Raw genomic sequence first — 17,674 nt, forward strand, 5'->3', positions numbered from 1 at the left:
TTTTTTCAAAGGGAGATTAGGATAAAAAATGTGTGGTATTGAAGATAGCTCCCACAGGAAAGCAGCTGCAAATGTTACACCGTGCTGGCTGATAGACTGCATGGGGACCTACTTACTACTGTAGCTGGGGTCTGCCTTCCTGCTTTCTTGTAGCTCCCATACTCAGCACTATAACTTAACAGACAAAATGTATTTTATTCAATGGGAGCTGAGGAGAAAAAGTGTGGTATTGAAGATTGCTCCCACAGGAAAGGAGGTGCAAATGTGACACTGTGGTGGCTGATAGACTGCATGCGGATCTACTTACTACTGTAGCTGGGGTCTGCCTTCCTGCTTTTTTGTAGCTCCCATACTCAGTGGTATACCTTAACAGACACATGTATTTTTTCAATGGGAGCTGAGGAGAAAAAGTGTGGTATTGAAGATTGCTCCCACAGGAATGCAGCTGCAAATGTGACACCGTGCTGGCTGATAGACTGCATGGGGACCTACTTACTACTGTAGCTGGGGTCTGCCTTCCTGTTTTCTTGTAGCTCCCATAGTTAGTGGCATAAATTAACAGACACATTTTTTTTTTCAATGGGAGCTGAGGATAAAAGTTGTGTTATTGAAGATAGCTCCGACAGAAAAGCAGCTGCAAATGTGACACCGTGCTGGCTGATAGACTGCATGGGGACCTACTTACTACTGTAGCTGGGGTCTGCCTTCCTGCTTTCTTGTAGCTCCCATACTCAGTGGCATAACTTAACATACACATGTATTTTTTCAATGGGAGGTGAGGATAAAAACTGTGGTATTGAAGATAGCTCCCACAGGAAAGCAGCTGCAAATGTGACACCATGCTGGCTGATAGACTGCATGGGGACGTACTTAGTAGTGTAGCTGGAGGCTGCCTTCCTGCTTTCTTGTAGCTCCCATACTCAGTGGTACAATTTAACAGAGAAAATGTATTTTTTCAATGGGAGCTGAGGAGAAAAAGTGTGGTATTGAAGATAGCTCCCATAAGAAAGCAGCTGCAAATGTGACACCGTGATAGCTGATAGACTGCATGGGGACCTACTTACTACTGTAGCTGGGGTCTGCCTGCCTGTTTTCTTGTAGCTCCCATAGTTAGTGGCATAACTTAACAGACACATGTATTTTTTCAATGGGAGCTGAGGATAAAAGTTGTGTTATTGAAGATAGCTCCGACAGAAAAGCAGCTGCAAATGTGACACCGTGCTGGCTGATAGACTGCATGGGGACCTACTTACTACTGTAGCTGGGGTCTGCCTTCCTGCTTTCTTGTAGCTCGCATACTCAGTGGCATAACTTAACAGACACATGTATTTTTTTCATGGGAGCTGAGGATAAAAACTGTGGTATTGAAGATAGCTGCCAGAGGAAAGCAGCTGCAAATGTGACACCGTGCTGGCTGATAGACTGCATGGGGACCTACTTACTAAAGTAGCTGGGGTCTGCCTTCCTGCTTTCTTGTAGCTCCCATAGTTAGTGGCATAACTTAACAGACACATGTATTTTTTCAATGGGAGCTGAGGATTAAAGGTGTGTTATTGAAGATAGCTCCGACAGGAAAGCAGCTGCAAATGTGACACCGTGCTGGCTGATAGACTGCATGGGGACCTACTTACTACTGTAGCTGGGGTCTGCCTTCCTGCTTTGTTGTAGCTCCCATATTCAGTGGTATACCTTAACAGACACATTTATTTTTTCAATGGAAGCTGAGGAGAAAAAGTGTGGTATTGAAGATAGCTCCCACAGGAAAGCAGCTTGAAATGTGACACCATGCTGGCTGATAGACTTCATGGAGACCTACTTACTACTGTAGCTGGGGTCTGCCTTCCTGCTTTCTTGTAGCTCCCATACTCAGTGGTATACCTTAACAAACACACGTATTTTTTCAATAGGAGCTGGGGAGAAAAACTATGTTATTGAAGATAGCTCCCACAGGAAAGCAGCTGCAAATGTGACAGCGTGCTGGTTGATAGAGTGCATTGGGACCTACTTACTACTGTAACTGGGGTCTGCCTTCCTGCTATCTTTTAGCTCCCATACTCAGTGGCATAACTTAACATACACATGTATTTTTTCAAAGGGAGCTGAGGATAAAAACTGTGGTATTGAAGATAGCTCCCACAGGAAAGCAGCTGCAAATGTGACACCGTGCTGGGTGATAGACTGCATGGGGACCTACTTACTACTGTAGCTGGGGTCAGCCAGCACGGTGTCACATTTGCAGCTGCTTTCCTGTGGGAGCTATCTTCAATATCACACTTTATATCCTCAGCTCCCATTGAAATAATACATGTGTCTGTTAAGTTATGCCACTGAGTATGGGAGCTACAAGAAAGCAGGAAGATAGATCCCAGCTACAGTAGTCAGTAGGTCCCCATGCAGTCTATCAGCCAGCACGGTGTCACATTTGCAGCTGCTTTCCTGTGGGAGCTATCTTCAATACCACACTTTTTCTCCTCAGCTCCCATTGAAAAAATACATTTTGTCTGTTAAGTTATGCCACTGAGTATAGGAGGTACAAGAAAGCAGGAAGGCACACCCCAGCTACAGTATTAACTAGGTCCCCATGCAGTCTATCAGCCAGCACGGTGTCACATTTGCAGCTGCTTTCCTGTGGGAGCTATCTTCAATACCACACTTTTTCTCCTCAGCTCCCATTGAAAAAATACATGTGTCTGTTAAGTTATGCCACTGAGTATGGGAGCTACAAGAAAGCAGGAAGGCAGACCCCAGCTACAGTAGTAAGTAGGTCCCCATGCAGTCTATCAGCCAGCACGGTGTCACATTTGCAGCTGCTTTCCTGTGGGAGCTATCTTCAATACCACACTTTTTCTCCTCAGCTCCCATTGAAAAAATACATTTTGTCTGTTAAGTTATGCCACTGAGTATAGGAGCTACAAGAAAGCAGGAAGGCACACCCCAGCTACAGTATTAACTAGGTCCCCATGCAGTCTATCAGTCAGCACGGTGTCACATTTGCAGCTGCTTTCCTGTGGGAGCTATCATCAATACCACACTTTTTCTCCTCAGCTCCCATTGAAAAAATACATGTGTCTTTTAAGTTATACCACTGAGTATGGGAGCTACAAGAAAGCAGGAAGGCAGACCCCAGCTACAGTAGTAAGTAGGTCCCCATGCAGTCTATCAGCCAGCACGGTGTCACATTTGCAGCTCCTTTCCTGTGGGAGCTATCTTCAATACCACACTTTTTCTGTTCAGCTCCCTTTGAAAAAACATATGTGTCTGTTAAGGTATACCGCTGAGTATGGGAGATACAAGAAAGCAGGAAGGCAAACCCTGCCGCGAAGTTTTCGGCTCTTGGCCTGAAAAACCCAGGCACGAAGGCCTGAAAAACACAGGCACGAAGGCCTGAAACCCAGGCACAAAAGCCTGAAAAACCCAGGCACAAAGGCCTGAAAAACCCAGGCACGAAGCCTGAAACCCAGGCACGAAGGCCTGAAACCCAAGCACAAAAGCCTTAAAAACCCAGGCACAAAGGCCTGAAAAACCCAGGCACGAAGGCCTGAATCCCAGGCACAAAAGCCTGAAAAACCCAGGCACGAAGACTACTTCATGCGGCGATCAACCCAGGGTCCGATTCTCAGCTGGGTGGGAAGAAATCAGTCCTACTCAATGTGAGTGATAGCAGAAATCTTCTTCTTCATTGAGAGCAGGCTCTAACTTATATCCACAGCAGCTTCAAAGCTAGCTCAGCAACAGCAGCTAATAGATTACATTCTTATGCTCATCCTACTTGCGGTTTCTGCCATAAGCAAGCTCCCTCACATTTTCCCATCTTGTTTTTCCCCCGTAGTTGTTTTCCACCATGGGCTGTTACCTCGTTAGCTGAAAACAGCCCGACCTTGAAGGAAGAGAAAGCGGCCTGCTGTCTGCTTAACAGCAAGTGCTTTAACCATGGCTCTGACTCTGGTCTTGATTGTGCATTAAATTCATCTAACTGGAACTAAGATTGCCTTGCCCCATCGGGCCTAACATTATACCCTGGGATCCATGTCCATTCTCCCTTAACCACTCCTCGACAAGACCCCAGCTACAGTAGTAAGTAGGTCCCCATGCAGTCTATCAGCCAGCACGGTGTCACATTTGCAGCTGCTTTCCTGTGGGAGCTATCTTCAATACCACACTTTTTCTCCTCAGCTCCCATTGAAAAAATACATTTGGTCTGTTAAGTTATGCCACTGAGTATAGGAGCTACAAGAAAGCAGGAAGGCACACCCCAGCTACAGTATTAACTAGGTCCCCATGCAGTCTATCAGTCAGCACGGTGTCACATTTGCAGCTGCTTTCCTGTGGGAGCTATCTTCAATACCACACTTTTTCTCCTCAGCTCCCATTGAAAAAATACATGTGTCTGTTAAGTTATGCCACTGAGTATGGGAGCTACAAGAAAGCAGGAAGGCAGACCCCAGCTACAGTAGTAAGTAGGTCCCCATGCAGTCTATCAGTCAGCACGGTGTCACATTTGCAGCTGCTTTCCTGTGGGAGCTATCTTCAATACCACACTTTTTCTCCTCAGCTCCCATTGAAAAAATACATGTGTCTGTTAAGTTATGCCACTGAGTATGGGACCTACACGAAAGCAGGAAGGCAGAGCCCAGCTACAGTATTAACTAGGTCCCCATGTAGTCTATCAGCCAGCACAGTGTCACATTTGCAGCTGCTTTCCTGTGGGAGCTATCTTCAATACCACACTTTTTCTCCTCAGCTCCCATTGAAAAAATACATTTTGTCTGTTAAGTTATACTGCTGAGTATGGGAACTACAAGAAAGCAGGAAGGCAGACCCCAGCTACAGTAGTAAGTAGGTCCCCATGCAGTCTATCAGCCAGCAAGCACGGTGTCACATTTGCAGCTGCTTTCCTGTGGGAGCTATCTTCAATACCACACTTTTTCTGTTCTTCTACCATTGAAAAAATACATGTGTCTGTTAAGGTATACCACTGAGTATGGGAGCTACAAGAAAGCAGGAAGGCAGACCTCAGCTACAGTAGTAAGTAGGTCCCCATGCAGTCTATCAGCCAGCACGGTGTCACATTTGCAGCTGCTTTCCTGTGGGAGCTATCTTCAATACCACACTTTTTCTGTTCTGCTCCCATTGAAAAAATACATGTGTTTGTTAAGTTATGCCACTGAGTATGGGAGCTACAAGAAAGCAGGAAGGCAGACCCCAGCCACAGTAGTAAGTAGGTCCCCATGCAGTCTATCAGCCAGCACGGTGTCACATTTGCAGCTGCTTTCCTGTGGGAGCTATCTTCAATACCACACTTTTTCTCCTCAGCTCCCATTGAAAAAATACATGTGTCTGTTAAGTTATGCCACTGAGCATGGGAGCTACAAGAAAGCAGGAAGGCAGACCCCAGCTACAGTAGTCAGTAGGTCCCCATGCAGTCTATCAGCCAGCACGGTGTCACATTTGCAGCTGCTTTCCTGTGGGAGCTATCTTCAATACCACACTTTTTCTGTTCAGCTCCAATTGAAAAAATAAATGTATCTGTTAAGGTATACCACTGAATATGGGAGCTACAAGAAAGCAGGAAGGCAGACCCCAGCTACAGTATTAACTAGGTCCCCATGCAGTCTATCAGCCAGCACAGTGTCACATTTGCAGCTGCTTTCCTGTGGGAGCTATCTTAAATACCACACTTTTTCTCCTCAGCTCCCATTCAAAAAATACATTTTGTCTGTTAAGTTATGCCACTGATGATGGAAGCTACAAAAAAGCAGGAAGGCAGACCCCAGCTACAGTATTAACTAGGTCCCCATGCAGTCTATCAGCCAGCACGGTGTCACATTTGCAGCTGCTTTCCTGTGGGAGCTATCTTCAATACCACACTTTTTCTCCTCAGCTCCCATTGAAAAAATACATGTGTCTTTTAAGTTATGCCACTGAGTATGGGAGCTACAAGAAAGCAGGAAGGCAGACCCCAGCTACAGTAGTAAGTAGGTCCCCATGCAGTCGATCAGCCAGCACGGTGTCACATTTGCAGCTCCTTTCCTGTGGGAGCTATCTTCAATACCACACTTTTTCTGTTCAGCTCCCTTTGAAAAAACACATGTGTCTGTTAAGGTATACCGCTGAGTAAGGGAACTACAAGAAAGCAGGAAGGCAGACCCTGCCGCGAAGTTTTCGGCTCTTGGCCTGAAAAACCCAGGCTTGAAGCCTGAAACCCAGGCACGAAGCCTTAAACCCAGGCACGAAGGCCTGAAATCCAGGCATGAAGGCCTGAAACCCAGGCACGAAGACTGAAACCCAGGCACGAAGGCCTGAAACCCAGGCACGAAGCCCTGAAACCCAGGCACGAAGCCTGAAACCCAGGCACAAAGTCCTGAAACCCAGGCACGAAGCCTGAAACCCAGGCACCAAGTCTGAAACCCAGGCACGAAGGCCTGAAACCCAGGCACGAAGCCTGAAACCCAGGCACGAAGCCTTAAACCCAGGCACGAAGGCCTGAAACCCAGGCACGAAGACTGAAACCCAGGCACGAAGGCCTGAAACCCAGGCACGAAGCCCTGAAACCCAGGCACGAAGCCTGAAACCCAGGCACAAAGGCCTGAAACCCAGGCACGAAGCCTGAAACCCAGGCACCAAGTCTGAAACCCAGGCACGAAGGCCTGAAACCCAGGCACGAAGCCTGAAACCCAGGCACGAAGGCCTGAAACCCAGGCACGAAGCCTGAAAACCCAGGCACGAAGCCTGAAACCCAGGCACAAAAGCCTGAAAAACCCAGGCACGAAGGCCTGAAAAACCCAGGCACGAAGGCCTGAAACCCAGGCACAAAAGCCTGAAAAACCCAGGCACAAAGGCCTGAAAAAACCAGGCACGAAGCCTGAAACCCAGGCACGAAGGCCTGAAACCCAGGCACAAAAGCCTTAAAAACCCAGGCACAAAGGCCTGAAAAACCCAGGCACGAAGGCCTGAATCCCAGGCACAAAAGCCTGAAAAACCCAGGCACGAAGACTACTTCATGCGGCGATCAACCCAGGGTCTGATTCTCAGCTGGGTGGGAAGAAATCAGTCCTACTCAATGTGAGTGATAGCAGAAATCTTCTTCTTCATTGAGAGCAGGCTCTAACTTATATACACAGCAGCTTCAAAGCCAGCTCAGCAACAGCAGCTAATAGATTACATTCTTATGCTCATCCTACTTGCGGTTTCTGCGATAAGCAAGCTCCCTCACATTTTCCCATCTTGTTTTTCCCCCGTAGTTGTTTTCCACCATGGGCTGTTACCTCGTTAGCTGAAAACAGCCCGACCTTGAAGGAAGAGAAAGCGGCCTGCTGTCTGCGTGACAGCAACTGCTTTAACCATGACTCTGATTCTGGTCTTGATTGTGCATTAAATTCATATAACTGGAACTAAGATTGCCTTGCCCCATCGGGCCTAACATTATACCCTGGGATCCATGTCCATTCTCCCTTAACCACTCCTCGACAAGACCCCAGCTACAGTAGTAAGTAGGTCCCCATGCAGTCTATCAGCCAGCACGGTGTCACATTTGCAGCTGCTTTCTTGTGGGAGCTATCTTCAATACCACACTTTTTCTGTTCAGCTCCCATTGAATAAAATACATTTTGTCTGTTAAATTATACCGCTGAGTATGGGAGCTACAAGAAAGCAGGAAGGCAGACCCCAGCTACAGTAGTAAGTAGGTCCCCATGCAGTCTATCAGCCAGAACGGTGTCCCATTTGCAGCTTCTTTCCTGTGGGAGCTATCTTCAATACCACACTTTTTCTGTTCAGCTCCCATTGAATAAAATACATTTTGTCTGTTAAATTATACCGCTGAGTATGGGAGCTACAAGAAAGCAGGAAGGCAGACCCCAGCTACAGTAGTAAGTAGGTCCCCATGCAGTCTATCAGCCAGCACGGTGTCACATTTGGAGCTGCTTTCCTGTGGGAGCTATCTTAAAAACCACACTTTTTCTGTTCTGCTCCCATTGAAAAAATACATGTGTCTGTTAAGGTATACCACTGAGTATGGGAGCTACAAGAAAGCAGGAAGGCAGACCCCAGCTACAGTAGTAAGTAGGTCCCCATGCAGTCTATCAGCCAGCACGGTGTGACATTTGCAGCTCCTTTCCTGTGGGAGCTATCTTCAATACCACAGTTTTTATCCTCAGCTCCCTTTGTAAAAATACATCTGTCTGTTAAGGTATACCACTGAATATGGGAGCTACAAGAAAGCAGGAAGGCAGACCCCAGCTACAGTAGTAAGTAGGTCCCCATGCACTCTATCAGCCAGCACGGTGTCACATTTGCAGCTGCTTTCCTTTGGGAGCTATCTTCAATACCATAGTTTTTATCCTCAGATCCCTTTGGAAAAATACATCTGTCTGTTAAGTTATGCCACTGGGTATGGGAGCTACAAGAAAGCAGGAAGGCAGACCCCAGCTACAGTAGTAAGTAGGACCCCATGCAGTCTATCAGCCAGCACGGTGTCACATTTGCAGCTACTTTCCTGTGGGAGCTATCTTTAATACCACACTTTTTCTGTTCTGCTCCGCTTAAAAAAATACATGTGTCTCTTAAGGTATACCACTGAATATGGGAGCTACAAGAAAGCAGAAAGGCAGAGCCCAGCTACAGTAGTAAGTAGGTCTCCATGCAGTCTATCAGCCAGCACGGTGTCACATTTGCAGCTGCTTTCCTGTGGGAGCTATCTTCAATACCACACTTTTTCTGTTCTGCTCCGATTGAAAAAATACATGTATCTGTTAAGGTATACCACTGAATATGGGAGCTACAAAATAGCAGAAAGGCAGACCCCAGCCACAGTAGTAAGTAGGTCCTCATGCAGTCTATCAGCCAGCACGGTGTCACATTTGCAGCTGCTTTCCTGTGGGAGCTATCTTCAATACCACACTTTTTCTGTTCAGCTCCCATTAAAAAAAATACATTTTGTCTGTTATGTTATACCACTGAGTATGGGAGCTACAAGAAAGCTGGAAGGCATACCCCAGCTACAGTAGTAAGTAGGTCCCCATGCAGTCTATCAGCCAGCACGGTGTCACATTTGCAGCTGCTTTCCTGTGGGAGCTATCTTCAATACCACACTTTTTCTCCTCAGCTCCCGTTGAAAAAATACATTTTGTCTATTAAATTATACCGCTGAGTATGGGAGCTACAAGAAAGCAGGAAGGCAGACCCCAGCTACAGTAGTAAGTAGGTCCCCATGCAGTCTATAGCCAGCACGGTGTCATATTTGAAGCTGCTTTCCTGTGGGAGCTCTCTTCAATACCATACTTTTTCTGTTCTGCTCCCATTGAAAAAATACATGTGTCTGTTAAGGTATACCACTCAGTATGGGAGCTACAAGAAAGCAGGAAGGCAGACCCCAACTACAGTAGTAAGTACGTCTGGATGCAGTCTATCAGCCAGCACAGTGTCACATTTGCAGCTGCTTTCCTGTGGGAGCTATCTTCAATACCACACTTTTTCTCCTCAGCTCCCTTTGAAAATATACATTTTGTCTGTTAAATTATACCGCTGAGTATGGGAGCTACAAGAAAGCAGAAAGGCAGAGCCCAGCTACAGTAGTAAGTAGGTCCCCATGCAGTCTATCAGCCAGCACGGTGTCAATTTTGCAGCTGCTTTCCTGTGGGAGCTATCTTCAATACCACACTTTGTCTCCTCAGCTGTCATTGAAAAAATACATTGTGTCTGTAAAGTTATAGCACTGAGTATGGGAGCTACAAGAAAGCAGGAAGGCAGACCCCAGCTACAGTAGTAAGTAGGTCCCCATGCAGTCTATCAGCCAGCACGGTGTCACATTTGCAGCTGCATTCCTGTGGGAGCTATCTTCAATACCACACTTTTTCTCCTCAGCTCCCTTTGAAAATATACATTTTGTCTGTTAAATTATACCGCTGAGTATGGGAGCTACAAGAAAGCAGGAAGGCAGACCCCAGCTACAGTAGTAAGTAGGTCCCCATGCAATCTATCAAACAGTACGGTGTCACATTTCCAGCTGCTTTCCTGTGGGAGCTATCTTTAATACCACACTTTCTCTCCTCAGCTCCCATTGAAAAAAATACATTGTGTCTGTTAAGTTATACCACTGAGTATGGGAGCTACAAGAAAGCAGGAAGGCAGACCCCAGCTACAGTAGTAAGTAGGTCCCCATGCAATCTATCAGCCAGCACAGTGTCACATTTGCAGCTGCTTTCCTGTGGGAGCTATCTTCAATACCACACTTTTTCTGTTCAGCTCCCATTGAAAAATATACATGTGTCTGTTAAGGTATACCACTGAGTATGGGAGCTACAAGAAAGCAGGAAGGCAGACCCCAGCTACAGTAGTAGTAGGTCCCCATGCAGTCTATCAGCCAGCACAGTGTCACATTTGCAGCTGCTTTCCTGTGGGATCTATCTTCAATACCACACTTTTTCTGTTCAGATCCCATTGAAAAAAATACACGTGTCTATTAACGTATGCCAGTGAGTATGGGAGCTACAAGAAAGCAGGAAGGCAGACCCCAGCTACAGTAGTAAGTAGGTCCACATGCAGTCTATCAGCCAGCACAGTGTCACATTTGCAGCTGCTTTCCTGTGGGAGCTATCTTCAATACCACAGTTTTTATCCACAGCTCTCTTTGAAAAAATACATGTGTCTGTTAAGTTATGACACTGAATATGGGAGGTACAAGAAAGCAGGAAGCCAGACCCCAGTATAGTAGTAAGTAGGACCCCATGCAGTGTATCAGCCAGCACGGTGTCACATTTGCAGCTGCTTTCCTGTGGGAGCTATCTTCAATACCACACTTTTTCTCCTCAACTCCCTTTGAAAAAAATACATTTTGTCTTTTAAGTTATACCACTGAATATGGGAGCTACAAGAAAGCAGGATGGCAGACCCCAGCTACAGTAGTAAGTAGGTCCCCATGCAGTCTATCAGCCAGCACGGTGTCACATTTGCAGCTGCTTTCCTGTGGGAGCTATCTTCAATACCACACTTTTTCTTTTCAGCTCGGATTGAAAAAATACATGTGTCTGTTAAGGTATACCACTGAGTATGGGAGCTACAAGAAAGCAGGAAGGCAGAGCCCAGCTACAGCAGTAAGTAGGTCCGCATGCAGTCTATCAGCCAGCACGGTGTCACATTTGCAGCTGCTTTCCTGTGAGAGCTATGTTAAATACCACAGTTTTTCTATTCAGCTCCCATTGAAAAAATACATGTGTCTATTTAGGTATACCACTGAGAATGGGACCTACAAGAAAGGAGGAAGGCAGACCCCAGCTACAGTAGTAAGTAGGTCCCCATGCAGTCTATCAGCCAGCACGGTGTCACATTTGCAGCTGCTTTCCTGTGGGAGCTATCTTCAATACCACAGTTTTTATCATCAGCTCCCTTTGAAAAAATACATGTGTCTGTTTAGTTATGCCACTGAGTATGGGAGCTACAAGAAAGCAGGAAGGCAGACCCCAGCTACAGTAGTAAGTAGGTCCCCATGCAGTCTATCAGCCAGCACGGTGTCACATTTGCAGCTGCTTTCCTGTGGGAGCTATCTTTAATAACCACTTTCTCTCCTCAGCTCCCATTGAAAAAAATACATTGTGTCTGTTAAGTTATACCACTGAGTATGGGAGCTACAAGAAAGCAGGAAGGCAGAGCCCAGCTACAGTAGTAAGTAGGTCCCCATGCAGTCTATCAGCCAGCATGGTGTCACATTTGCAGCTGCTTTCCTGTGGGAGCTATCTTTAATACCACACTTTTTCTCCTCAGCTCCCATTGAAAAAATACATGTGTCTTTTAAGTTATGCCACTGAGTATGGGAGCTACAAGAAAGCAGGAAGGCAGACCCCAGCTACAGTAGTAAGTAGGTCCCCATGCAGTCTATCAGCCAGCACGGTGTCACAATTGCAACTGCTTTCCTGTGGTAGCTATCTTCAATACCACACTTTTTCTCCTCAGCTTCCATTGAATAAAATACATTTTGTCTGTTAAATTATACCACTGAATATGGGAGCTACAAGAAAGCAGGAACGCAGACCCCACCTACAGTAGTAAGTAGATCCCCATGCAGTCTATCAGCCAGCATGGTGTCACATTTGCAGCTGCTTTCCTGTGGGAGCTATCTTCAATACCACACTTTTTCTTTTCAGCTTCCATTGAATAAAATACATTTTGTCTGTTAAATTATATCGCTGAGTATGGGAGCTACTGAAAGGCGAAGCTTTCCTCTACCCAGGCAGACGCGCACCTCAGAGGAAATCGAGGAGCCGACTTGATGCAAACGCACGAGGTGAGGTTTATTTCGGACCTCCGGGTCGTCTCGTAACTCACGCAGGAGTCAGAGGAGGCGACCCTGGTGCTCAGTAGGAAAGGGTTTTTATAGGGTTTACACGCCACACAACACATATAGGGTTCAAACAATAGTTACAAGCTCTTGACCCTCGGTCTGGCCTCTCCTGATAACCACAGGCCGCAGCCTTTTTTTATAAAATGTTTTTAACTTCTGCTTCTTGGAAATGAAGCGGTCTCAATGAGATTGCACTTTTGCTGAGGCGGTTGTTGTTCTCATAGTGTGCAGGCCGTACTCCATTTTGTTTCTTTCGCCTCTTCTCAGTTTCGCCTCTTCTCATTCCCCTCTTTTTCTTTTGTACATTTCTAATCTTAGAATTTCTGGAGAGGCCAGACCAGTGGTCAGGACTAACACTTACTAACATTATATTTCTATTCTATGCTTATAACATTATGGATGTCATTTTGGAGTCTTCTTCCACCCCTTTAGGCACAGTCCTAAAACACACTTATAAGAAATAAAGATTATACCAATAAGAATAATAGTAATTATCACAGTTTGGATTAACGAAGATAACCACTCAGCAATATGTATTCCTAGGGAATTGAATACTTCCCCTACCCAATTTCTTCGGGCTTCCTCTTCAATTCCTTTTGTTTTCTCCTCTATCTGATGTAATTTGTTAATATCGTTTTCTACAGCTTCCGTAACATTTTTGATATGTATACAACAGTCGCTTATTTTATTTTTTAGATACCCACAAATCCCATGTTCCTTTAATAGTAACATATCAAGGGCCATCCGATTTTGCAGAGCCATTTTGCTAGTTGCCTGGAGTTGGAAATTCATATCTTTAAATCCCTTTTTAGTAACAGCCGCTAATCGCGCGGTTTGTGCCAACAATTTCTCAAGCATCTCCCTATTTCTATATGAAGCGATTTGGGGAAATATGGATTCAATTGCCCACCCTATTTTTACCGCAGTTTTTGGTTCCTGCCATTCATCACTGGGGGCTTCCTCGCCTTCTTTACTTACATCCCTCCTTTTTCGAGGCATAAGTTCTTTTTCTCCAGACTTTTTCCAGTAGGGACACAGTGTGGGCACCCCTAGGGTAATTTGATTAATAGGCCCATCAATGGAAATATGTGTGGTCCATTTCCATTCGTTAGTGACCCATACTAAATTTCCAGGACTCTGGACTGTAGTATATTTGCAGTCAAGCATTTCCCCATCTGACCCACCTTTAGTATGTGGTGGCAGGGTATGTTTGTATCCTCGACATTCACATCCCCACTTAAGCAGATAACGGACGGGGAAAATCCCTATTTCCCTCTCCGGGGTGTCACAGTTGAGGACTTTGGTACAGTTCCACCCATGTGTGTGTTCCACAATGGTTTTTTTAGAAGTCATCTCATGAAAAGTGTGTGTATAGCGTTGATCCTGCTTTCCTTGAAACTGCACACACCAGTTTACTGGTCCTATGTAGCTAAAAGTTTCTGCAATAGCGGGTCCCCAGATAGATTGCCAGACCTTGGGGTCTAATTGTGTGATATTCTGACATACCACTTCAGAGTAAGTTTCAGTGGTAGTTACTGTAACTTGTTTTTCCTCATCAAAGTAGCACGTCCCCACAGAATGGATCCCTCCCTTTACATATTCAGAATTAAGTTTTCGTTTGCAGTCTTCCTTCCTGACTTTCCACTGTGATTTTCGTGTCCTGATAAATCGCCGACCTACCCCAGTCCTAGTTCGGGGCACACTCTTACAAAATTGGGATACATTATTTTTATATTTTGGTAGTGGTCCCGCCGGGATTATACCCCACGGAATAGGCTCCCCAGCTGCTTGTGGTAATGGTAAACAAGCAGTGATACTGGTCGCATTTTGGGCCTTCCCGAAATCTCGGATTAGTCACACCAACAGATTTTCCCTAGGTGTTTCGGTTTGGTTTCCGAAACACACGAAGCTTAAGAGGATTATCAGTCTTTTCCACCACCCAATCATCCTTTTGTATATCTCTAGGTGCCCTTTTTACATGCGCTGAATGTACCCATGCAGTAATCCCATCAACTTTTACAGCGGTGGGAGTTGTTAACAATAGCACATACGGTCCCTTCCACCGAGGTTCGAGCGTCTCTGATCGGTGTCGTCTAATCAGAACTTTGTCTCCGACCTGGAACGAATAGGGCATCGACACCTCGCCCGGGTCGTAGAGGTTCTTCAACTGTTCCCAAACTTCTTTTCTAACTACTTCCAATGCTTTTAGGCGTGCTGCAAGAGTAAGAGAGGGCACAACAGGTTCATCAGTCCCCACTATTTCTGTCAGAGGAGGGGGACTCCCATACAAGATTTCATAAGGGGTGAGCCCCGTAGGTCCTGGGGTGTTTCGAACCCTAAACAGAGCGAGGGAGAGAAAGACTGTCCAATCCCTCCCGCCGGTCTCCGCTACTAGTTTAGTTAAAGTTTCTTTCAAGGTTCTATTCATCCTTTCTACCTGTCCTGAACTTTGAGGGTGGTATGCACAATGGAGCTTCCAGTTAATCCCCAATTGTCTGGCTACTCCCTGACTTACCTGGGCGACAAAGGCAGGTCCATTGTCTGACCCGATTACCTTGGGAATACCGAACCGGGGAAAAATCTCTTCCAGGATCTTTTTTGCGACTACTAGTGCTGTTTCGTTCCTTGTAGGGTATGCTTCGACCCATCCAGAGAAGGTATCTACAAACACTAACAAATATTTGTTACCGTACCGGGCAGACTTTACTTCCGTAAAGTCTACTTCCCAATATGCTCCTGGTCGATCTCCTCTCAGTCTCTTTCCTTGGATTCCTTTAGTATGTCCTGCATTTGTAAAGGCACATGCCTCGCAATTTTGTACGATGCGTTCCACGGTTTTCCGTAGGTCCGGGACCTTGTAGCGTGATTTTTTTGCTAGTGTGATAAGTTTTTCAGTCCCCAAATGCGTAAGTCGGTGCATTTTATCTATGTAAGCTTTCCCTTCCTCAGCGGATAGGTTTGTTTCTTCCACTGCCTGTTTGTCGTCAAGTTTTACTGAGAGTATCATGGCCTCTAGTGCGGCCTCTTTGGCAGTTGTGTCTGCCATTCGATTCCCTCTTGCAACCCAGTCATCTCCTTTTTGATGCCCTGGGCAATGTATGATGGCCACCTTTTTGGGGAGATGTACGGCTTCTAGGAGATTTAAAATTTCCTCTTTGTTCTTAATTTCCTTCCCCGCCGATGTCAAGAGCCCCCTCTGTCTGTATATTGCCCCATGGACGTGAGCAGTTGCGAAGGCGTATCTGCTATCGGTAAATATGTTAATCACTTTTCCTTCAGCCAACCTCAGGGCCTATATGAGGGCTACTAGTTCGGCTTTTTGGGCAGAGGTCCCCTCTGGCAACGAGCTAGCCCACACGACCCGTTTCCCGTCCACTACGGCTGCGCCAGCCTTTCACTTTCCTTCCAACAGGTAGCTGCTCCCATCGGTGAACCACGAGGGGGTTCCTTCCATAGGCTGGTCAGTTAGGTCTGCGCGAATGCCCACTTCTTCGGCTAGAACCTCTTGGCATTCATGGAGAGGCTGGTCACTCTCTCTTGCTTCAGGCATCAGTGTGGCGGGGTTCAGGATGGCTGGAGGGGCAAACTTAATACGTTCAGTTAGTAACAGATTCTGATAGTAAGTCATCCTGGCATTTGTTAACCATCGGTCAGGAGGTTGCCGAATAATGCTTTCCAAGGAGTGGGCTGCAATGATTGTAATTGGTTGTTCAAAAGTAAGTTTATCAGAGTCTTTTACCAAGACTGCGGTGGCAGCCACTATTTTAAGGCAGGCAGGCCATCCACTGGCCACGGGGTCTAATTTCTTTGACAAGTATGCCACTGGCCGTTTCCAGGGTCCGAGTCTCTGTGTTAACACACCCCGGGCCACTCCCTTTCGCTCATCCACGAACAGAGTAAATGGTTTGGTGAGGTCAGGTAACGCCAGAGCAGGGGAACTTAACAGCGCCTTCTTTATGTTGGTGAAGGCCTCCTCCTGCTCTTTGCCCCATACGAATTCTCCTTTGTTTTTTGTGAGTGGATATAGTGGTTCAGCCAAGCTAGCAAACCCAAGTATCCAAAGGCGACAGAACCCTGCCGTTCCCAGGAACTCACGCACCTGTCGAGAGGTTGACGGGGTGGGGATCTGCAAGATGGCCTTCTTTCGGGCTTCCGTCAGCCACCTTTTTCCATCCTTTAGAGCATATCCCAGATAGGTTACCTCTTTCCGGCAGATTTGTGCCTTCTTTGCTGAGACACGGTACCCCAACCTTCCAAGTTCAACCAGTAGTCTGCGAGTTCCCATCAGGCAGCTCTCTTTGGTGGACGCCGCGAGTAGGAGGTCATCTACATATTGGAGTAAAGTTACCTGTGGGTTTTGTGCCCGGAAAGTTGCCAGGTCCCTGTGGAGGGCTTCATCAAACAAGGTAGGAGAATTCTTAAATCCTTGTGGTAATCTTGTCCACGTGAGTTGACCCACTCTCCCACTTTCAGGATCTCTCCACTCGAAAGCGAAAATCAACTGGCTCACTGGATGTAGTCGCAAGCAGAAAAATGCATCCTTTAGGTCAAGGACTGTATACCAGGTACGATCTGGGGGAAGAGAGCTTAAGAGATTATATGGGTTGGGTACCGTAGGATGTAAGGTAAGGACTCTTTTGTTGACTTCCCGCAAGTCCTGTACTGGTCGATAATCCCCAGTCGCAGGTTTCTTTACCGACAGGAGTGGTGTGTTCCAGGGAGATTTACAAGGCACAAGAATCCCTTGTTGTACAAGCTTGTCGATGTGAGGTCGTATCCCTGTTACTGCCTCTTTTGACAATGGGTATTGTTTTACGCTTATTGGGGTGGCACTTGATTGTAGCTCGATCACTATGGGAGGGATGTTCACCGCTTCCCCCATGCCCTCAGTTTCGGCCCATGCCTTCGGATACTGCTTGAGCCATTTTTCAAGGTTATCCAGGTTCTCCTTGGGGTTTTGATATAGTCTATATTCCTCCCCCAAGTGTAGAGACAATACGCATGTTTTTGGCTTTCCGCCTGCAAGGGCGATCTCAGGGCCAGCAGAAGTAAAGCTTATCTGAGCCTTCATTTTTGTTAACAGGTCTCGCCCGAGGAGGGGGGTAGGGCACTCGGGTATTAACAAAAAAGAATGGGATACTTGGTTAGTTTCCAAGTCAATAGTTCGATTAGTTGTCCAGGGGTATTCTTTTCGACCTGTTGCTCCAATTACCATGGTCTGTTTGTTAGTTACAGTCCCTAATGAGGTTTTCAGTACGGAATATTCTGCCCCAGTATCAATCAAAAAATTTACTGGGGTCCCCTCCACATTTAACGTTATCCTAGGCTCGGGGAGGGGTT

At 46.3% G+C, this 17,674-nt stretch overlaps 1 protein-coding gene across 1 annotated transcript in view; it reads right to left on the bottom strand.

Moving 5' to 3' along the window:
* LOC133629414 (uncharacterized) overlaps positions 1-14,982 on the bottom strand; it is a 97,168-nt gene extending 82,186 nt beyond the window's left edge. The window contains exons 1-2 of the mRNA XM_062020057.1: positions 14,889-14,982; positions 14,451-14,548 (exon numbers count right to left, since the gene is read on the bottom strand). Of these exons, the coding sequence (XP_061876041.1) occupies positions 14,451-14,548; positions 14,889-14,982 (192 nt within the window). The remainder of the gene's footprint in view (positions 1-14,450; positions 14,549-14,888) is intronic.
* Between the last annotated feature and the right edge of the window lie 2,692 nt (positions 14,983-17,674).

The sequence above is a fragment of the Colius striatus genome, unplaced genomic scaffold (genome assembly GCF_028858725.1).
Source record: "Colius striatus isolate bColStr4 unplaced genomic scaffold, bColStr4.1.hap1 scaffold_44, whole genome shotgun sequence".
NCBI lineage: Eukaryota > Metazoa > Chordata > Aves > Coliiformes > Coliidae > Colius > Colius striatus.